At 40.6% G+C, this 24,318-nt stretch overlaps 1 protein-coding gene across 1 annotated transcript in view; it reads left to right on the forward strand.

The window, feature by feature from the left end:
• CNTNAP2 (contactin associated protein 2) overlaps window positions 1–24,318 on the forward strand; it is a 1,777,718-nt gene that overhangs the window by 1,339,385 nt on the left and 414,015 nt on the right. The window contains exon 16 of the mRNA XM_034648877.1: window positions 15,222–15,378. Coding sequence (XP_034504768.1) covers window positions 15,222–15,378 — 157 coding nt within the window. The remainder of the gene's footprint in view (window positions 1–15,221; window positions 15,379–24,318) is intronic.

Genomic DNA, 24,318 nt, shown 5'->3' on the forward strand with positions numbered 1-24,318 from the left:
ATTGAGCTTGCATGAAAATGAGAAAGATCCCTAGGGGCCGAAAATGAAGCAAAACCGTGGACCAGCAGCATTAATGTGTGCTAAAAAGCCAGAAGCTGGCCTCGGAACTTCTGTGGTTCCCTGCAACTTACGGATTCAGTTTCCATGATGGTGGAGGAAGAAGGGAGCGTGCCAAGCGATGAGTTATAGCAAACATCTCTTTATGGGGAAAGGATTTCACAGGTCAAGACTCAGTGGAAAAAAATATAAATAAATAAATAAACAAACAAACAAACACTAAAAATTAAAACTAAAAACCCACCCTGCAAAAGAAGATAGCGTAGGAATTTTCGCTGTCCACACCTTGAATTGGGGTAAAGAGAAAGAGAAAGAAATTCTCCCTTGATGCCATGTGTAATGAAAAGTCAGTTCTGACACATGTTTACAGGGCCATGCACATATTTATATGGTTGGGGAAAAAAGTCAAACTGGGAATATATTCTGAAGAAGCCTCAGCTTGGAAATACCCCCAGGTACCTGATAAAAGCAAATGCAAATTATCTGAGGACACAATTTCAGTGGGATCTCAAAAAATTCCCACAGAAATATTTCCAAGGAGCATAATCCCAAAGGAAAAAAAAATAACCATGAAGTTGTGGGAAAACAAGGTACCATAATTGTGAGTCATTAGAAATAGCTAATAGCATTTTCAGTCCTGCAAAACCTTAAGATATTGAAACTTTTGGATCAGGTTGGCTTTTTTTTTTAAGATTTTATTTATTTATTTGACAGAGAGAGACAGCCAGCGAGAGAGGGAACACAAGCAGGGGGAGTGGGAGAGGAAGAAGCAGGCTCACAGCGGAGGAGCCTGACGTGGGGCTCGATCCCAGAAAGCCAGGATCACTCCCTCAGCCGAAGGCAGACTCTTAATGACTGTGCCACCCAGGTGCCCCTGGCTTTTTTTTTAAAGGGGAAATTGAAAATATGATTAAGGAAGACGCTAGCAAAAATAAGAAGTGTCATTTGAAAAAGAACCAAATAAAAGTTATCGAAATCAAAATGTAATCAAAATCAAAATTAAAAGCTTCATGGCGGGGTTAAGTGAGAATAGTGAAATGAAAAACAGATTCTGAGGAAATTTCCCAAAAATCTGCTCAGGGAGACAAAGAATTGTTAAATGTGAAAAAGAGGTTAGAAGCAAGGAAAGGAGATCAATAACATCTAATACGTATCCAATTGGAGTTCTGGAAGAACTCAGTAAAAGGAGCCAAAGCCCTATTTTAGGGCATATTAGCTAAGAATTCACCAGAACTGAAGAAAATATGCAGATTCAGATTAAGGAGTCACAAGGTATACAAACAAGAGTGAGAAAAATACCCAGCTAGACAGAAAATACAGGTCACCTACAGAAAGAATGGATATTAAGCTGACCTTTGACTTCTTCACAGTGGACACCTACAGCCACTGGAATATTCTCAAACTGTTGTGGGAACATAACCATCACCCTTGAAAATACCTTCCAGAAAACCATCTATTATGAATAGAGTCTAAGTAAAGACATTTTTAGACAAACAAGAGTAACCGTAGATCAGGAAAATTTTAAATTATTAAGTATATAGAGAAGCACCTTCAAAAGAACTTTCTGAGGTGATGAAAATGTTTGCTGTCCAGTATGATAGCCACCAGTACAGGTGGCTAGGGGACGGAGGAACTAAATTTTGATATTATGTAACTGTAATTCATTTGAATTTTAATAGCTGCATGTAGCTCTCGGCTACCTGTTAGGCAACACAGATAGGATTAATTAGCATAATCGACAAGTGTGAGTTAATGAGCACCTATAGAACAATTAGAGAGTAAATTTTTCTCAAATACCTGTAAAGCATTTTTTATTATTGACCACAAACTGAACTCTGTAAAACAAATCTCAATAAATTTTAGATTAGTGGTATTATGTAGATTCTGTTCTCTGACCATGATCACGTTAAATTTTAAAAATCAACTAAAAAGACACTTTTAAAACATGACAGCTTAAATAAAACATACAATTAGAAATTTTACAAGACACTTGTAAATCTCGGAGTCACAGAAGAATTAATAATCAAAATTAGATTATATGAGATAATATATATTACTAAATGAAAGTGACAATACCATTCAAAACATAAGAAATAGTCCTAGAATGGTATTTTAATAGAATTTATAGCCCTGAATGCATTCATTAAAAAATTAGAAAGGCTAAAATCTATTGAGCTAAGCATCTACCTTGAAAATTAGACAATGTATCCTAGAATATATGTAAAGAAAGTAGAACAGATGAAATAAATGTAAAACTAGGAGTTAATGAACTATAAGTCAAACATACAAAAAGGATCAACAGGGGCACCTGGGTGGCTCAGTTGGTTAAGCATCTGACTCTTGATTTTAGCTCACGTCATGATCTCACAGTCGTGAGATCGAGCCTGACTCCATGCTCCTAAATCTTAAAAAAAAAAAAAAGAAAAATTAACAAATCACAAACAACAGGGGTGTCTGGGTGGTTCAGCCATTAAGCGTCTGCCTTCGGCTCAGGTCATGATCCCAGAATCCTGGGATCAAGCCCCACATCAGGCTCCCTGCTCAGTGGGAAGCCTGCTTCTCCCTCTCATACTCCCCTTGCTTGTGTTCCCTCTCTCGCTGTCTCTCTCTGTCAAATAAATAAATAAAATCTTTAAAAAAAATCACAAAGTTGATTATTTTACAAGTACCATCATTTAAAAAATATCTATAAAGGCAGTTTACCACATTAACAACTAAAAGGGGAAAAACATATTATCATTTCATTAAATGCAGACAAAGCATTGAATAAAATTATATATAATCTTAAAAAAATTAGCAGATGGGAAATGGAAAAAGAACTCCCTTAAAAAGATGAAATGTTTTTTTAAAAGTGACAGCAACATCACACTTAATGGTTAAACATTAAAAGCACTTTTCCAAAAAATCAGTAAACATAGAGGAGACCGTCATCATCAATACAGTTTAACATTGAGCAGTAGGTCATAACCATTAAGACAGGAAAGAGGGTATAAAGAGATATAGATTAGAAAGGAAGAAACAAACTAATATTATTCATAAATAAAAATGTAGGCTTGGGAAAATTAATATCAGTGGTTAATGATAATCCATTGTTCAGTAGTTCAATCCATGGATCGAACTGATAAGAGAGTTTAACAAGTTTCTGGATATAATATAAACATGAAAAATTCAATTGTATCTTTATACAAAATAGCACAAGTGTTAGAATATGTTATGTTTAAAAGCCTGCCATTTTATGGATAAATCTAACAAATATGTGAAAGACCTTTACCAAGAAAATTATAAAGTTTACTGAAAAGTGTTTAAAAACACCTAAATGGACAGATTTATCATGATAGTAAATAGGGTAAGTGCATCTTTTAAGTTTGTAAATGTCTCACCAATTTATCTAGTAATTCAGATTCCTTCAGTTTAAAGTCCTGGCTGGATTTTCTTTTTCTTTTCAATGGCATTGAAATTCATTAATGGCACCGTAAATGAAAAGTTCTGTGGTGTTCCGTGCATTTGCGGTGTCGGATGTTGTGTCCGCAGCGTGTCTGCTTGCAGAGTGTTGTCATCATCCCCCTAGGGAAGTCCAGCAAGCAGCTGCTGCCCATTCCTCTCTCCCCCAGCCACTGGCAACCACCAGTCTGTGTTCTGTCCCTGTGGACTTGCCTCCTCTGAATATGAAGTTAAGAAAAAAATATCAAATAGGATCCCTATATCATATCATTAACAAAAATTAATTCCAGGTGACTTAAAGACCTAACTGGAATGGCAAAAGGGTGCCTGGCTGGCTCAGTCAGTAGAGTGTACAACTCTTGATCTCTAGCTTGTGAGGTCAAGCACCACGTTGGGTGTAGAGCTTACTTTAAAAAATAAAAAATATATAGAAATGGTAAAACTTTAAGGTCTTCATAAAAAAAGTAGGCAAAAATTTTTTATCATTTCAGGGCAGTAAAAGGCAATGTGAAATTCACCTAAAAAATAAAATTAGGAATGTTTCCTTATTAAAACCACCATAAGAAGTAAAATTTGCAGGGCACCTGGGTGGCTCAATCAGTAAAGCGCCCGACTCTTGATTTCAGCTCAGGTCATGATCTCAGGGTCGTGAGATGAAGCCCCACATTGGGCTCCACGCTCAGGGTGGAGTCTGCTTGAGATTCTCTCCCTCTCCTTCTGCCCCTCTCCCCACTTGCACTCTTTCTTTAAAATAAACAAATAAAACCTTTATTTAAAAAAGTAAAATTTACTTTATTATAGTTATGTAAAAAACTATTTTCCTAAGCATTTTCTACAAGTCAGTAAGGCACAAAAAATCCAGTAAGAAAATAGGCAAAAAATATGAACAGATTTTTTTAAATAAGAAAAGACAAATGAATAAACATGGAAAGGCAAACAATCTTATAAGTAATCAGTGAAGTATAACTAAAACCAAAAAGAGGTACTCTTTGTCACTCACCAGTTGTCACAAGTTTACAGCATGATACCAAGGATTGTCAAGGATTTTAAAGTTTTATATACTGCTGGTAGGATTCTGCATTCATACAAGTGCTTTGGATAAACAATTTCAAAATGCACAAACCATTTGACCTAACAATGACACTGTAGGGTTGTGCTCAAGACACTTAGGCATTTTCACAGGGCATGTTGAAATAGCAAAAAACTAGACACAGCCGGATGTTGGTTAATACTAGAATTAATAAAGTGTGATATGCTCAAGAGCAACATACCGTAATAACAATGATAATAGATAACCAAAGCAGAATTCTATTTTATTATTCTTTATACTTTATGTAAAAAAGTATTAAACTTTGTGTTTATGTAACTTATATTTGTGTGTGGTAAAATATTTTAACACACATAAATGTATGTGTAAAATATTTCAACATCCACAATTTTTTTTATTTATTTATTTGTTTGTTTGCTTATTTGAGAGAGAGTGTGCATGCACGCACATGGACGGGGAGGGGGGCGGTGCAGAGGGGGAAGGAGAGGGAGAGAATCCTCAAGCAGACTCCCCACTGAGCTCGGAGCCCTACCCAGACTCCACCCCAGGACCTGAGATCATGACCTGAGCTGAAATCAAGAGTTAGACTCTTAACCAACTGAGCCACCCAGGCACCTTTTAACATCTAAGTATTTTTAAATTTGACTCCCCATTACTTAAAAACTGAAGTGCAAACACTGTGAAAGTACCCAAAACCATTTCTCCAACCATAATTCTGCTTCTCTACACTGCCCCCACCAGCCCAACTGATTACCCCATTGTTCCAGAAAAAAGTTCAATGTTTTCTGGCACAGCCATTCAGGAGATGCCGAAAAACTCATATCTTCCTCCTGGTTTTCTAGATCCTACCCTCCCATCGAAGCTGCCTCAGACCTGCCTCCTTATGGAGGCCCTCCAGTCCCCTTGATCCTTGGTAATTGTTTCCTTCTCCAAAATCCTACAGGACCCATTGCCTGAACCTATGGGACCCATTGCCTGCTCCTGGGACATCCAATGTGTATTTTTTTCCATCTTATTATGTGTATGCCATATTAGATATCAAGGCATATAACTTTCATAATTGTAAATTATTGAACATAGTCTTTCTGCTAACTCAGAAGCTTAGCTCGTGAATTAGGTTTTCACCCCTATTCCCCAAATTGTCTCTCCAGCACTAAAAAGGCGCTTATTGATTATGTAGCATGCCATTTCAGTTGCAAAGCAATATTTTGCTACTAATTTAAAAAGTTATAGTCATCCTTTAAATATAAAATAAGCAGAAGTGCATGTATTATCTATCAATCAATAAAAGTCAAGGCACAGGATACCAAGCATTTCAGTATAAATGATGGGCCCAGGGTAAGAACTTTTTAACGAAAAAATACAGTTGTTTTTTTTTTAAAGATTTTATTTATTTATTCGACAGAGAGAGAGACAGCCAGCGAGAGAGGGAGCACAAGCAGGGGGAGTGGGAGAGGAAGAAGCAGGCTCATAGCGGAGGAGCCTGATGTGGGGCTCGATCCCATAACGCCGGGATCACGCCCTGAGCCGAAGGCAGACGCTTAACCGCTGTGCCACCCAGGCGCCCCGAAAAAATACAGTTTTTAATGGAAAATAAAAGTAAAGGGAGCAGCCAGTACTCAATCAAATCATCATTCCTTGTATCCAGTTTAACTCTGTCTTCATTTATTCTATAATGAGGAAAAGAAATATTTAAAATAATTGGTCAGGGCTTTGCCAGTGGAAAAGACTAGAAAAGCATATTATTAAATCCTACAAACAGCATGCGGTTGCATTTGATCACTTTGGTATCACTAGCCACATTTGTTCCTGGGACCATGGTACAAAGGAATTAGCCAGAGTAACTAAGGGGGCTGCAAACACCATGACCTCTATGGAAACTGAGGCCACATTAACATAGAGTGCGTTGGCCTCTTCTGTTCTCTTTAATACTGCTCAGAATAATGAACTCCCGTCTGATATGTCACTTCAATTCCATTCAAATTAATAAAATCTAATTCATTTGAATAGGATTCAAAGTGATTTGATTCAGGTCAATCAAATTCTGCTCAGTGGAATCAGTCCTTGATTGAAATCTATTAAGTTCGGTTCAATAAAATAAATTTAAATATTATGCAGTAAAATTAATTTTTAATTAACTAACATTTCAGTGCAGATCCATTTTGATCTGAACTTCAATTCTCCACTTCTAAATTTGGTCCCGATTCAAATTAATAAACTATAGTAGAATCCAACGTAATCCTGAAAGATGCACCAGGAGGCTAATCAACTGCATTCATTTCTATTCATCCCTAATCAAATGAGTTTAGTGACATTCAATCACAGAAAGATAAATGCTCACCTTTAACTACCATATTGAGTATTTATATTATAACTTCAAAATTATGAGTTTCCCAACTTCACAACACTGTCGGTGGTATGAACCCCATGGGACTTTTTTGGATTCATTCTTTGTTTGGTTTTCCTATTAACATAGAATCAGATGGCTGGGAAACAAAAGAGAATATTGTTATACAGTTTAATAAGCTGATTTCACAAAATGTGTAGACAGCTTGAAATGATAGGCCTTTGTATTTGTGGCATGCCAAGATATAGGATGCTTCGTTTTATTTTTTAAGTTTTTAATCTAGATAGTAGAATACAGGCATTTGGACTCAGAACTACAGTTATGAAATTGAGGGGAAAAAAAGATTACAATGATTATTCTGAAAAAAAAAAGTAACTGGGAATTTTAAATGGAGGTGTTACTGCAGTAAACAACACTATCACCTTTTCATATCTTACCTGGGAAGCGAAGTCCTAGATGAGTATTCCAGGGGGACCTGGGCCCTGGCCTCTCAGTATTCTGTGAACTAAACCTACACTGTCATTGCTTCAGGTCAGTGTATGGCAGACCTATCTAATGATAAGGATCATCGGGACATTAGTGACTGAGTCCCCAGATCTCCCTCTGAGATTCTTATCCTATACATCTTATTTTGTAGGCCAGGGAATCCAGAGTGTTGATAAGAACCTCAGGTGGAACTTCTCTTAGGTAATTTGGAAACCCTTCTCTATACTGATGTCTGGCCAGAGGGAAAAAATACAGAAGCAATCACTCCACAACTTCACCTCCCAGCCCTCATCTTTCTAGAAGAATCCTAAGACTTCTGTGGTCCAGGTCTTAGAAGTGATGGGCATGGGGACAAACTCTACATGTTGAAGAAGAGAGGCTGCCTGTATTTAAGCCAGAGAAACTCTAGGACTGGAGACCTGTGCCTGGAGGCAAGGGCAGCTGCCAGCCCCAGCATTAGCTGGGATTGTGCACATCTCATACCGAAGAAAGAGGGGAATCTGGCCTGCTCGATCTTCCAAATTAGTGCTATCAAATTCTCTAGAGGGCTGTAAGTAGCTACAGCACCTCCAGTCTTCCTCTTTGCTCCAGTCCAGCCCAGCATTTATTTTATTTTTTTACCTTCCTTCTTCTCTAGGTTAATTGCATGGCAAGGAAGATTCTCACAGGTAGTGAGTGCTTTGTACCTAGCATCTAGAATTACACCAATTAAAAATGTCTCATATCCTCACTATTTGTGCCTTGGCATGGAGTACTGTCATCAGATCAGAGCGGTCAGCTGAAATTGGTGTCGTGGAGGGAAAAAGATTCGGTGGTGCTTTGGTGGAGACAGGCTGGAAGAGAAAATGGGAGATTTTTCAGAGCAGGAGTCACTTCTTTAGAAAGCGGATCCATCGGGCGCCGTAGGGGGCTTCAGGCAGCCAGGATGCTGCCAGACACGGGAGGACGGGCAACAGTAAGGAGCTTCCCGCAGGGAGCACTGAGCAGAGCTCTGAAAGGCAGGTTTCTGCTGCAGTTCGTACCTGCTCTGTTTGCCCTGCTAGAGAGCCCCCTGTGATTCGCTAACAGAATTTGTAGATAAATAGATAGTAGTAGATAAAATAAAACTAGGTTTCATCAAGTTGAAAATGTGCTTTTATGTTTTCACTTTGGAGACTATAAAGCCTTGTGGTATTGTTTTTAATATCCTCTAGAAATGGATGATGTGGAACTAATTAAATGTCCCAGTGACCATACGGGGTCTTCTCTTAGAGCGTGCCGCCATAACATGTATTTGGGCAGACTGTCAAGGTACTTTGTGCAGGCCAGAAGTTTTGAAGAACACATCTTGAAAATCACACAGATGTAGCACGTTTTCATCAAGAGGTCCCCACACACCTGTCCTTAGGTCTCTCTCAACTTGTTAGTGGGGAAAGTAGCGGGGATCTCTTGGTTTCTTCAAGTCTAGAGAAGCAAGTAGCCTCTTTCCCCTCCTCCTTCACCCATTAGTCATGCAAACAATAGTGAACCCTTCAGCATAATGAAGCTTGATCTTGAGTACAGTGTCATGATTATATTTAATTCAATCGATAATCTGGTTGTTTTAACACAATGTGCCTTACTTTGATAATTTAGCTTCTAGTCAACTTTGAATATGGTTTATCAGTACTAATCTTGTCCCAGTGGTTACGCCTACTGAATGTAGTTAACAGAAATCTTCGTATTTTGAGTTTACAGAAGTTCTTAAACTCGTGGCCCTGGATAATTAAATTATTTCTCTTCTAACCACTTCTTATTCTTGTCTTTTGAAAGTCTTTCCATTTTTATCACCTTTAACTGCTTTTCCCCAGAGCCAATTAACAGGTAAATAATGATTTGTAAAGCAAAGTGTAGCTCTTCATTAGCATAGCGCCGGAATAAGGCAATTCTTTGTTCAATGCAAATTGAACCATTTTCTTGCTGAATATGAAATATATGCCAAATTAATACTTTATTTTAGTTACAGTGATTTGATTTAACCAAAATGTGCCAATGCTAATAACAAAGGGTACAATTTGCTTTCTCCCTAGTATACGTGTTTCTTACTAGCATTCTTCTGTTCATGGCAGATGGAGAAACAGCTAAGTTAAACATTTTGTACTGTGCTTAACTTATTATCCTTGGAAGGAGAACAAAATAGCTTCAATCTGGCATCACCTTCTCTGGGAACAGTAGCCATATAAGGTTATACATGATTTGAGTCAAAGGTGAGGGATGGGGGAAGAACTGGGAAATTGGGCCACTCTTACCTGCTCGATAGCATGTTGCCTCCTTGCACCGAAAAGAGGAAATGTCAGTGCAGATCATCACGCTGGATCCCACCCTGGTATCTAATAAGAGTCCCTCCCTGCAGGAACTGAGGGTCCTGCCAAGTAAGATTAGCTCAGAGCCTAGATCCCACACACAGCTTAGCCCTCCTGCTGGAACACCCACTGCCCAAACAAGATGACAAAAAAACTTCCTCTCTGGAGGCTTCTCCATCCTCCCTCCAGGTGCTGTTAGGAATCAGTGGGCTCTCTCCTCCATTTCCCCTGCCACATATTTCTCAGAGTCTCATGCTAAAGGAGAGCCTGATAATTACCTTGCTCCTTTTACTGATGTTGTTCTGATTTTTATAAAGAATACTGAACCACATTCAACTTCTCTCATGTATGCAATTTACTGTCACTGTCTATAATGAAAATATAACCGTGTTCGGTTGTTTCTATTGGTTGCTGAAGAAATAATTTGAAATCGAGCTGAGGTTTTAGATATGTACTCTTCCAGGGGCTATTTGAATGACAAGTAGGACAAGGGAGTTTCCTGCTAGACAATCCATCAACCCCAGTTCTACAGATGTCTGGCTTGTTTCGTCCTCTCTACCATATGTGTTGGTATCTCCTAGTTTCCAAAACAATGATAGTAACCAAAATTTCCTTTGAGGGAAAGAACTTAGCATTAGGTCACCTTGAAGATATGCAGTGTGATAAATAGATGTGATAACCAGTCTAGGTCATATTTCTACATTTTTGGGGTCAATTTGTGGTCTGAAAGGCCCCAGGGGCATTTGCAAGGTCAGCATGGTACTGTCCACCTTTGCCCTCTTCTTGCTACATGGCCTAGAGATGGAATCAACAGAGACCTTTTTCAGATTACTGGCCAGATGGCCTGGTTCAGATTTTATAGTTTCCATAAATGGAATTTTTCAAGCCTCATTTTTTGAAACTCTTGACTGTATCAAAAGAGAACAGTTTATTATTGGTTATTCCAACACTAGGAAGCATCTCAGTTTGGATACTTTACTCTTTACTCTGATGGAAAGAGAAGGGAGAAGCAAGCAAACAAGCAAACAAACAAAAACACCTTGAATGTAGAAAGCAAACACAGCTCTCTTTATTTGGGACATGGCCCAGATAAGCAAAAGGTAGGGGTTCAGAGTGGACCCTTATCTCAAAGAGCTGGCCTCTTCCTCCCTTCAGAACAGGATCCTGAAATCTCCCTTTCTGCCATTTACCAGATTGAGTCAAATATATTTTTTAAAATTCTTGTGCTATAAATGATCTTGCAAAGGGAAAAAATTAATAACTTTTCCAAATTAAGTCAACACAACTGGAAAATCTAGAAATGCGTATGAAGTAAGAGACTGTCTAACTCTTTCCCAAGTTCAGAGTGTTTGCTCATTTATTACATCAAGCCTGAACCTCCCAGGAGAGTTTCATGACTTTAAATTGCCCACTCTAAAAACAATCCCATTTACAATTGCACCAAAACGTATAATAAATATCTAGCAATAAAAAACTAACCAAGGAGGTGAAAGACTTATATTCTGAAAACTATAAGAAATTGAAGACAACTCAAACAAATGGAAAGAGATACCATGCTCATGGATTAGAAGAATTAATGTTGTACTACCCAAAGCAATCTATAGACTCAATGAAATCCCTATCAAAAAACCAGTAGCATTTTTCACACAACTAAAACAAATAATCCTAAAATTTGTATGGAACTACAAAATACCCCAAATAGCCAAAGCAATCTTGGGAAAGAAGAACGAAACTGAAGGTATCACAATCCCAAATTTTAAGATACATTACAAAGCTGTAGTAATCAAAACAATGTGATTCTGGCGTGCACGCATGTGCATACACACACACACACACACACACACACACACACGACATGTAGATCAACAGAACAGGATAGAGAGCCCAGAAATAAACCCACTCTTATATGGTCAATTAATCTACCACAAAGAAGGCAAGAATATACAATGGGGAAAAGACAGTCTCTTCAACAAAAGTTGGGAAAACTGGACCACTACATGCAAAAGAATGAAACTGGATTACCATCTTACACCGTACATAAAAATAAACTCAAAATGGATTAAAGACCTAAAGGTAAGACATAAACCCTTAAAACTACTAATAGAAAACATAGCCAGTAATCTGTTGGACATCAGCCTTAGTGACACATTTATGGATGTGTCTCTTCAGGCAAGGGAAATAAAAGCAAAAATAAACTATGGGGACTACACCAAAACAAAAAGCTTTTGCACAGCAAAGGAAACCATCAACAAAACGGAAAGGCAATCTACTGACTGGGAGAAGATATTTGCAAATGATATATCCAAAAAAGGGGTTAATATCCAAAATATATAAAGAATTTATACAACTGAACACCCAAAAAACCCCCAAATAATCTGATTAGAAATGGGCAGAGGATGTGAATAAGACATTTTTCTGAAGAATACATCCAGATAGCCAACAAACACATGAGAAGAAACCACCATCACTCATCATCAGGGAAATGCAGATCAAAACCTCAAGGAGATATCACCTCATGCCAGTCAAATGGCTATTACTTAAAAGACAAAAATAACAAGTGTTGGCAAAGATGTAAAGAAAAGGAAACCCTCATGTACTATTGGTGGGAATGTAAATTAGTGTAACCACTGTGGAAAACAGTATGTACGTTCCTTAAAAAATTAAAAATAGAACTACCAAATGATCCAGTAATTCCACTACAGGGTATTTACACAAAGAAAACAAAAACACTAACTTGAAAAGATATATGCACCCCTATGTTTATTACAGCATTATTTATAATAACTAAGATATGGAAGCAACCCAAGTGTCCATTGACTGATGAATGGATAAAGAAGATGGGGTGTGTGTGTGTGTGTGTGTGGGTGTGTGTAATAGTATATCACTCAGCCGTAAAAAAATAATGAGATCTTGTCATTTACATCAACATGAATTGACCTAAAGGGTCTTATGCTAAATGAAATAAGTCAGAGGAAGACAAATACCATATGATTTCACCTGTGTGTGGAATCTAAAAAACAAAACAAATGAACAAACAAAAATCCAGAGTCATAAATACAAAGAACAGGCTGGTGGTCGCCAGAAGGGAAGGGGGTGGGAGATGGGTGAAACAGGTGAAGGGGATTGAGAGGTACAAACTTCAGCTGTAAAATAAATAAGTCACGAAGTTGAAAAGTACAACAGAGGGAATGCAGTTAATAATATTGTAGTAGCGTAGTATGGTGACAGATGGGGCCTGCACTTACTATGATGAGCATTGAATAATGCATAGAATTGTCAAACTGCTATGCTGTACACCTGAAACTAATATAACACCGTATGTCAACTATACTTCAATAATAAAAATAAATAAACAGTCTACCTTTAAAAAAAAAAACTATTGTGTATCTAAGACAGCACTGCAGCAGTCCTCATGAAATTCCAGTATGGCTCTTGCCTCGTTTTTATTTCTGGTCACTTGCACAGACACTGGGACAAGTGTCTACCTAGCATCCCAAAAGGGTGTTGAGTTCTTATAATGGAATTCTAGCCATATACCTGAAGATTTTAATTGACTGGCCTTCTTGGCTTCCTGGCTGGATCCACCCCCAATAGATTTCATTCCCTCCCAGCTTCCTGTAAGAGAAGCTGTTCCTAGGACCTCCCCTCCTCCCCTTCCATTCCCACCCCTGCCTGCTGCTGCCTAGCTTCATCTTGCCATCATTCACCTGGAACTCCTTTCAACAAAGTCTCCTGTGACCTTCAAGCTGTCAAACTAAAAGAAAAAGTTAAGATTCTCATCTTCATGCACTTCGCTGTGAAATCTGGCAATTCTGAGTGTCTTTTGGAAGTTCTTTGCTTATTTTCCCTCTACCCTCTCTGACTACTCTCTCTCCTGGCCTTCATGATGGCCATCTGCCTCTCTTTTTCTTCTCCAAATGCTCCTGTAATCCAAAAGATCTCAATGGCATCTCTCCTGCTACCAGTATTTTCTCATTTACCCTCATGGTTCCTAAAATGGGATTATCAGCCCGAAGAATGGTCCTAAGATCCAGACTTCTACAACCAGTTGCCTATTTTATGTACCAAATTCATCATCCTTCCCTAAACTTCTTATCTTCCTACCTACCCTGTTATCTGCCTTGGCAAAACACATCACCCAAGCCAGAAGCCGGGGGATTACTCCACAACACTTCCTTCCTTACCATCCCTCCCACCCTAACCTTAACGACCCTACACCAGTTAGACCTCACTAATCCCTTTCTAATTTATCTTCCTCTCCATTTCCACTCTATTTTATTATTTCTTTCTGTGTTAACATAGGAGCATCACATCTGGCCTCCCTGACTTCATCCCCCGGAAATCTGTTTTTCTTCTTACTGTGTAGATCTTTAAAATACAAATTTGATAATTGCCTGCATAAAATCCTTTAATTGGTTCACGTTACTTACAGGATGAAGTTAAATCTCTTTGTGTTGGGAGGAGATAAACACTGAAAAGCAAGAATAAACCAGTGCAAAGTAATTTCTTATTTGGACAAAGATTTTGTGAGCTGATGCCCTCATCTACTATTATACCCCTGCAGCCCTATTTTACCATATTCCACCTATACACTCCTACATGTGTTTTCCATATAGAACTTTATCTCTCTGACTTTTACATTCTGCTGCCTCTGCCTACAAGCCTTTACCTCTCTTACATCTTTATTCACCTGGGTAATGCCCATTCAGCCGTCAGCACATAGCACAACTATTTTTCCTCTTCTAGGAAACCTTCCTTCATGACCTCCTTTCCCTTGCTCAGGCCCCTGTGTGTCGTAAATCTTATTAAGCTCAATCCATATCATTTTCCTCCATCAATTCTGCTGACTTTCTTACCATGTTTGACACTCAGTAGAAACTCGAGTGATGTTTGATGATCGGGTGAATGAGTGAATCCATGAGTGAATATTAGGCCAAATGATAGAGGCAAGTATATTGTAGCAGAGTATTGTACAATGTCTTAGGAGACACAGTGTCAGACTTCTGGTTTGGGAGCAGATCTGCAGTGTGATTGAAAGAATCTCTTCAGCTTTCTAAACCTCAGTTTCCTTACCTGTAAAGTCCAGAAGATGAGACTGAGACACAATGAGGGTCGTTTGGCTCGGATAGTCTGTGATCCCCCCGACTGTCACTTCTCAGAAAATCACAGCTAGTCATGAACTTAGTTGTAATTCACAGAATCAGTGTACCGTCTGTATGCCTTCATCGTGGATGTCCCCATCTGGCCAGCCCGTCTACTGAGTAGACACCTAAGTTACTGAAGCTTGAATGTCCAAGCTTCTTCCAGGGAAAGAGGTGCCTATCCTGGTGGGAAAACTTGGGCTTACCGTTCCCTGTTGTATTTTTTTATTAAATATTCCTGTGATTGAAATACATTTACTTGTAAGAGGGTAAAGTGATGTTCAGCCTACCAGTGTGTGATGCTGCCTCTGGGGATGGGCGTGTACAGATGATGTCAACATGGTCAAGCCTACTATACCTGTCTTTCCCCTTTCTCACAGATGGAAGCCCTTATACTTGGTGGGTCGGCAAAGCCAATGAGAAGCATTACTACTGGGGTGGCTCCGGGCCGGGAATTCAGAAGTGCGCCTGCGGCATCGAGCGAAACTGCACGGACCCCAAATACTACTGTAACTGTGATGCGGATTACAAGCAGTGGTGAGTGCAAGCTCCCCTCCCAGTGTGACTAATTCGGTAGAAGAGAATGTTTGAAAATGGCTGAAATAATAAGAGATTGGGTAAGCAGTGTTTGAGAGCTAACCCAGTTGACAAATGTCAGGAACGCACTGAAAAATGTAAAGGCAGAGAGAGGTCAGTGTTACGAGGGTGTGCATTTAGAAATAAATGGACACATAATTGATGTGTTCCTATTTTATTCAGAGAGAAGAATAATGAGCCATGTAGCAGAAGGTGATTTACACTATGAAATGTGCTTTGTAACAATAGAGGGAATGGCCGTGGGCAGGGAGCCCGTGCGCAGGCATGTGGGAGCGTCCGTGGTGAACAGTCTCCTTCCGTGAATGCTTCCGCTTCCTGCCATGTTTGCTTTGAGTAGCTGCACAAGGAAAAAGGAAGGGGGAGGGGAAGGGAAAGGAAAAAGTCCTTCTTTGCTCTATCTTCAGCAACAGTGCTCGCAGATCTCCTTTTCCTTCATGCCCTGAACTGTTTATAACCTGATACAGATCAGTTCAAGAAAGATCTATTTCGGTTTCTTTCATCCCTCTGCTGGCTTTTGTTCTGCTTCACAGTGAATGGCTGGGTCTGTGTCAGTAATAGATAAAGATAAAATCAGCTGTCGTTCAGCATGAAAAAGAGAGGCCCCAGAAGTTTCGGTGCAAGACTATAAACCTAAGTAGGACTCTCCCCAGAAGCACACATCGTTCACCTGCTTCTCACAATGTCAGGAACACGGAGGGGCCCCTCTGTGCTCCACTCCTGCCTCTGGTCAGCAGCAGAGAGCATGGCGCTGGCTCTGAATTTCCTCAAGAACACACACAGTCTACTTACTTCAGTCTGCCTCTGTTTCACACTCTTCAGAAGGACGATTGACAGGTTCATTCTACCAGTTAACTGAAAACTAATTCTGAATGTAAAGTCATATGATTTCCAGGTCGGGTGTCAACCTATTTTCCAAAAGCCATTTTTCTTTTAGTAAATGAAATGAATTACCAAGCCTATATATCTCAGTGTTTTAGAATCGTGCATATATGTGTGTGTGTGCGGAAATAGCTACCATTATTCTTTAATTGTGGTTTATTGTAAAGAGAAAATCATGATATTCTGTTTTTAATTTTATTTGTTCAAAAGATGTCTCTACACACATATTCATTCACACACTCCACCAAGATTGGCAGTCAGGAGAGCGGAAGCCAAAGGCAGGGCTCTGAAGTTAACTTTTCATTCATTCATTCAGTCACTCATTAACTCAACAGATATTGATTGAATCTTATGTGCCAATGACTCTTCTAGGTACGAGGGACAAAACAGTGAATGACAAGAGCAAGAATCCTTGCCTTCATTTATGTTCTTGTTGTCACTTTTTACTAGCTGTATGTTCTTAAGCAAGTTCCATAGACTCAGATTCATTTGTCTCTTCAACATTGACTCCCAGTCTGTTTGAGAAGCTGACTTTGAATGCATTCTGTCCAAGTAGGAGACATGGGAGCACTGTCCCAGATGGCTCATTGTCTAGCAATGCAGAGTGTTCATCCTACCCCAGAGGACGGTTGAGTATGCAGGGAAGGGAAAATCTAGTGCACGCATCCAAGTGAAATTCATTTTTGTCAGACATCATGGTCAGTGCTAGGGCTACAGTGGTAAATAGAACATGCACTTTGTCCTGAAAGAGCTCAAAAACTAGTTGAAGGATGAAACCCACAGAAAGAGCATAATACAGTCAGTGCTCTGATGAAGCCATTGCAGGATACAATAAAACTAGTGGAAGAAAATTTAAGTCTAGGGATGCCTGGGAGGCTCAATCGATTAAGCATCTGACTTGGGCTCGGGTCATGATCCCAGGGCCCTGCGATGGAGCCCTACATCGGGTTCCCTGCTCAGCGCAGTGTCTGCTTCTCCCTCTGCCTCTCCCCTCTCTGCTTGTGCACTCTCTCACTCACTCTCTCTCTCAAATTAATAAAAACCTTAAAAAAAAAAAAAAAGAAAACATTTAAATTTGAGGGAGTAGAGGGAAGGGTTAGTAAGGTCCTGACAGGAAAAAGGATGCTTGGAAGAGAAGAAAGGGCTTGCTGGGCACACTCTTCCTTGCAAGATCGTCTTGGAGGAGAGGCATGATACAGCTCGGGCCGTCTGGGGAGTCATCAGTGCAGTAAGTTTGGAACGCGTTGCGGAGAAGAGAGGAAGCACAGTAACGCTCAGTGTGTGGGCAGTAGGATGTTGGAACTTCTATTCTTTTCCGAGGGTGGTGGGAGTTGGGATTTATCAGTCATGAGCCCCGTGGAAGTACGTGTGATGATGGAGGCAGCAGGGAGGAGGAGGATGTCACAATAGTCCTTGAAAGGCATCGAAGGCTTAAGGCGAAGGAAGGCACAGCCACAAAGAAAGAGGAAAATGTATGAGATGTTTGGGCAGTGCTATCTACAGGACTTGATAGCTAGGCCTATGTGAGAAGAGCGGGGGGAGTCTGGGTAGGCTCCCCCTTGAGCACCTAGAAATGGAGCGGAAACGAAGCCATGCATCAGGCTAAGGAATAAAGCTCTGAGCAAGTAGATGATGAGTTCAGCTTTGAAGGTATAAAGTTGGAGGTGCCAGCATAATATCATGTCTAAATCCAGAGGGGCACCATTAATGGGATTACTGATAAGAAACAGAGATTGCAGAGAAATGTATTTGCATCCGAAATCACTTCCAACATCCCTGAATTCAGATCACAGATGCGAAGACTCATTGCAGACAGACCTGTTCAGTGGAGCTCATAGACACGCCGTTCTAGCAAGACGTGATTGCCTCTGAACCGTTCACAGTTTCTCAGGGACCCCAACACACCTGGTGTGCAGTCCCCTTCTGGCTCAGTAGCAGCTAAGACACCCTCACTGCTCACCCTCACTGCTCAGCTTCTGTCAGGTTTGTCTAATGTCCCCTAACAGAGGCACTATATTTTGAGCAAACTAAAAAGTGTAATGAATATGTTTACAATAAATAACTATGAAGATGATCTTCCCCATTAAGCACAAGAAAGAAAGCTTTCGGTGATGTCTTACTGGTCTTTGAATTCATCAGCCCCTGGAAAAGGGCCTGCTCTGTGGATGCTTTAAAAATGGCCTAGATTTTCCACTTTCCAGGAGGCTTTTAACCATTCTGAAACTTAGATTTGTTGTCTGTATAATAAAAATAAATCTTGATTGTCACACTTGTGTGAGAGTAAATGGAATATAGATTACAAAAGCATTCTATAAATTGTATAGTATGGGATACATAGCTCTCTGCAATTCTTAATTATATTATTTTCAGTGCAAGTCTTCGTGATTCCAAATGAATCTTTAGAAATGAAAACAAACTGTGGGAAGTGAGGGACCAGCAGCAGACCTCAAGCTGAGGTCTACAACACCACGCGGCAGGGTTATGGATAGGGTTTATTGGAGAGGCTTACGTTAGATGTCAGCAAAAGAGAAGGTGTAGGTCCCCCAACCCCATCCACCCTCAGGGAGGGAGGCTGGAGCCAGGCTGTTGTGCTGAACACAGCAAGGGTCTAGTTCCAAGGAACCCCTTGTGCCTCTGGCTTCCCATGGGGCACGAATGAGAGCAACCTTGTTGGTGGGGGCAAGTCAGACTCTTAGGGGACCAGGTAGGCTGCGTGAAGGGATCTGCTGTTTACAGGCATTGTCTGGGGGTCCTCTTTTCTTTTTTTTTTTTTTTTAAGATTTTATTTATTTATTTGACAGAGATAGAGACAGCCAGCGAGAGAGGGAACACAAGCAGGGGGAGTGGGAGAGGAAGAAGCAGGCTTCCAGCGGAGGAGCCTGATGTGGGGCTCGATCACAGAATGCTGGGATCACGCCCTGAGCCAAAGGCAGACGCTTAAAGACTGGGCCACCCAGGCACCCCTGGAGGCCCTCTTTTCACCCAGAACAGGGAGGAGCCACGGCCCCTGGACTGACTTTGGACGCAACCTCCCTGACTAGAAGAGGGAGCGCTTCCCAGTCCAGAATGTATGTTCCCAAAGTCATGAGGATCCAGATCTTTCTGTCCTGCCACAGAGGAGAGCTAAGAGATTCAGGAGAAGGAAAACCTCACACGTAAATCCGAGTGAAATTCACACATGTGAAACCTCACTTGCTGTGATGTGTGAAAGTACAAATAAAGGTTCTACGGAAGCTCATGCTTTCAGGCTCCGTGTCCAGCCAAGAAAGTTACTCTCTCCAATAATCTTACCTCAACACTGTGGACTCATTTGATTAAAATGGACTGAGGCTGAAGTGGGGACAAAGCTCTCCCATGCCCTTTCCTTCGTGGGTGACCAATGTCAGCATATCTGGCTTCTCTAACTTCCCATATCAGCAAGACGTAGGCAGGTAGCCCTTCCCAGTTCATGCAAAAATTCGGTAAAGTGCAGTCGTAGATGAATGTTTAAAATTACAGTCGGGCATATTATTTTTACTATTTGAATGTTGAATGGAACCCTAGCAAAAATCGTTAACAATTTCTTAAATTACAGTTGCATAAATGGGGGCCCAGGCAAATGTAAATTACTTTCCACAAATTCTATTAGAAATGAGAAGCAGAGAGAAGACTTGGACCCAGGTTTCCAAACTTCCAGTGTTTTTCTATAACATCACCATCAAGGAAGACTATTGACATTGTTTTTATCTTTTTAATGATTTATGAATTTAGTGTTTAACTAGTCATATCTAAGTTTTAAACTTAAAGTTTAAACAAATAGACCACATGTTTTATGTTCTTTAAAAAAAAACAACTCTGAAACTTAGATTAAGCATTTATTCTTATTGACTGGAATAAAATACACAAAAATGGAGCTGGGACAAACGAGACTATAGCTCAGGGCGCGAGCAGGCCTCACAGCGAAGAAGCAACGGCCTGTGAGAACGATAACCATCTCGATGATTGCCTGATTATCTCTGCTGTGAGAAGTTTTGCACAGTTATTTCTGAGATTTAATGTAATTTAACATTTATGATTTACTATTCGCAGCAATAGTAAATATTCCCACCTACCGTGCCAGAATCCTAATTAAGTGAGCCTTGGTCTCAGCTAAGTGCCCACCACTGGGTAATTCCTGGTCTCTTGCAGCCTGACTCAATGAGCTAAATCATCACATCTGAAATTAGCAGTTCCAAAAATGGAATTACCAGTGAAGGCATGCCAGTCATTGCTTGAGTGCCCTTCTCTCATTGTACTTGTAGAATTTCCAGGTGATTATGTGGTGCTGGCCAAGATGAGCACATACAGAAGGGGTAATAAGCCAGGTGAAAAGCCATCAGCACAGTCTGTGTGTTACAATTAGTGAAAGTTCCCACCTCAGTCTCAGAAAGGCCAGGCACATGCCTACTTGTATGCCCCATTCCATTGACCCTGAATGGAACTGGCTTGTCTGTAGGCCTTCCTTTCCTGGGCCAGAAATAATCCACAACCAACTTTTTATAGGCAGCAGAGAACCTCTTCAATATTTTAAAACCAGAAACGTCTGACTCAGTGAGCTTACTACCAAACACCTGTTAAGTACTTGGAATATTTTGAAAAGTAGTCATTACATATTTTTTTGTGGTTTCTTAACAGTTTCATCTAATCTTTTTAAGTAATATTTTCTCCATGGAACATGTTTACTTTTACTCAAAGTGGAATATTTATATGTGTATTCTCGTTTTCCATGTTATTCAAATCATAATAGTGTATATTTAGGGATGTTAATTGTGTATCAGACATTGTTTCAAGAGCTTGAATGTATCATGTCATTTAAACATTAAATTGACCCTACAATTAAGGTACTATTTTATCCGCCCCAGGGAGGTAAAATTTCTTCCCCAAGGTCACACAGTTAGTAAGTGTAGAGCTAAGATTCAAACCCAGGGCAGGCAAACTCCAAACTCATGTTTAGATATTACACAGCAAGGCATGTAAAAAAAAAGCAAATTTTTAATATACACACTGTATAGAGTATGGCAAGGAAGCCACCTTTTAATGTCAGTATGGGAAGCGCTGTCAACTTTAACGTGTATTCTGTGAGCATGTTACTATATGGCATTGCCTTTCTTGAACAAATACAAACAAGTGTAGGTACTGTATATTCCATTTTTTGTGGTGATCAAAACCAAAGAAACCCAAACAGAAATTTCCTTTAATAGAGTTTTAGATAATTATACTGATGTTAGGTTGTTGAAGGAAGGAAGGGCGTAGACACTCAAACACTTGCATAGAAAAATGACCAAGGTAAAAATGCAAAAAGAAAGTAGAAGAATGATGTGTATGATATGAGTCTTTTGTTTAAAAAATGTGTATACAGCCCTAACCCTTATACATGTGTAGACGAGTTCTGGAAACCATACAAAATAAACCATTAATAATAGTTAACACAGTGGACAAAGGATATGGGGCCTTATGGAAGTCTTGTCTTTATGCCCTCCTACATCTTACTTACCCTTTGAATGTTTTGCCGTGATCATAGTTAACGCTTGAAATTAAAATTTTTAGAAGTCGCTTAAAAATCTAAAATGACAGGCTCCTGGGTATCTCAGTTGGTTAAGCATCTGAGTCTTGATTTCGGCTCAGGTCATGATCTCGGGGTCATGAGATCAAGCTCCACATCGGGCTCCTTGCTTGGTGGTGAGTCTGCTTGATGTTCTCTCCCTCTTTCTCTGTCCCTCCCTCTCCTTCTCTCTGAAGTAAATAAATAGATCTTTTATTTTTTTTTAAAGATTTTATTTATTTATTTGACAGAGGGACAGCCAGCGAGAGAGGGAACACAGCAGGGGAGTGGGAGAGGAAGAAGCAGGCTCCCAGCGGAGGAGCCTGATGTGGGGCTCGATCCCAGAATGCCAGGATCACGCTCTGAGCCAAAGGCAGACACTTAACAACTGTGCTACCAGGTGCCCCAATAAATAGATCTTTTAAAAAAAAGTCTAAAATGAAAAAGTAAGGCCCCCCGGAGGCATCCTGTTACCTAACAACAAATACTGTTCTCCTAAGAAAGCAGATAGAAGAATAAGTTTCAACAACAGAACAAAAGCATTTCCACTCTTGATTCTGTTAGCCCCAATATTGGAATGAGTTTCTGGGAAAACGTGAGGATGTCTCTCCCCCATTTAGCACAGTGACACGGAATATCCAGGTCATTAGCCTTTGAACCACATGCAGAATACTGTGTTTTATCACAATGATCTGAATTTTGTTAAACTCATGCTGGTGCTCTTAATCCTTCTGGGATCCTGCTTGGGACAACAATCCCTTCATATCTCAATGCTCGGTGGTCTGAATCTTGCCTAGTAGAGGGAGTGATACTATGAGTAGTGTGGGTATCAGTCACAAGTGACGCTCTTCTGATTGCTACACTGACCAAAACAATAGCCAATATTCAAATAAATGAGCGTGTGTGTGTAAAATGAAATATTAAAATGGACAGTTACTGATACATTTCCTTTTTAGAGACATAAATGGAGTGGACCTTTTAATCTAATGAAGGCCGTCTTCATTAAGTTAAGCTTTGTTTAAAAAAAACAAAGAAGGGGGACGGCTGGGTGCCTCAGTCAGTTGAGTGCCTTCGGCTCAGGCCATGATCCGAGAGTCCTGGGATCAAGTCCCGCATTGGGCTCCTTATTCCTCAGAGAGCCTGCTTCTCCCTCTGCCTGCTGCTCCCGCCTGCTTGTGCTCTTTCTCTTTCTCTCTGACAAATAAATAAAATCTTAAAAAAAAAAAAAAAGAAGAAAGTAAGAAAGAAAGAAAGAGAAAAAAAGAGGAAACGATTTATTTTCAACCAGCTTAGCCCCAGATTTCAGTGTGTCTCCGTGTCAGTGTGGTGCCAGAGATGATTCCAGGCAGGCCCCGCCGCCCCTGCACTTCAGTCCCTCCGCTTCCCCTGTGAAGTCTACCGGTCAAATTGCCTGCACCGTGAAGTTGCATCTAAATAGGATATTCCTCGAAGGTCTAGCAGCGAAGCTCGTTTTGAAGTGTAACTGCTTTTCCATATGTGGGTCGGGGCTCCAAGCCAAAGGCAAGGGCTTCTGCTCTCGCATTGGGAATTCACCCTGGGGTCTGACATGGGCAGTGTCAGCGAGGCTGCCGGAGGCGGGGGGCTGCCAGCTCAAGAGGCAAAGCACCCGTGTGAGTTGAAAGACCTCTTGGCGAACGGGGGTAGGGAGATGTCTCTCCTCGTTTCCTGAGGAAGCATAAAAATGATACATTATATTCTGTCTCGGGGATATTTTGGTGCCAACTTGCTTGGCACAGCATAGAATCTCCTGTCACCTCACGGATTGTATCATGACAGAAAGGTAATTGGGCGCCAGAGAAGATGTCAGCGGGGCGTCAATATGGTTTGACCACTGCCCCTAAATAATATTGATGACAGGAAAGGAAGAGGGATTAATCAGGTGTGAGCCTGTCAGGTGTTCGGAGCGTGCCGCAGGCTTCCCAAGTACATACAACCCACCGACAGAATGCTAAACGGACTCCAATGCAGGAGATTATTTCGCCGTCTTGAGAAAAACAGAACTAAGATGCAAGGGAGCTTTCTGACAAAACACAGCTCATTTTCCAGCCCCCTCTCCTCAACATGCTTTAAAAAGAGGGAGAGGTCTGTTATGTGTTCCGGGGGTGGGGGGGAAGGGGCAATTGCATTCTTCCTAAAAATCGGTCATGAGAAAAAGGATCAAATCAAAAGCCATGTCATGCAGTTTACGGCAAAGTGCTGAGCCAGCAGTTTTGAAGCATGGTGGGGGCGCCACACATGACGCAGCCCATTTGTCTGCTGGCGTGCTCCGTGTCCCTCTGAAAGATCAAACCCATTCCACACGAAGCCCACTATCACACTCTCCTTACCGTGCCAACCGCCTCGCCTGGGCCTTTCACAGATACCTGGCCCTCTGTTATTACAGCTTCTCCCACCACAGCTCACGTCTAAACCTGAGCTCT

Source organism: Ailuropoda melanoleuca, chromosome 1 (assembly GCF_002007445.2).
Source record: "Ailuropoda melanoleuca isolate Jingjing chromosome 1, ASM200744v2, whole genome shotgun sequence".
NCBI lineage: Eukaryota > Metazoa > Chordata > Mammalia > Carnivora > Ursidae > Ailuropoda > Ailuropoda melanoleuca.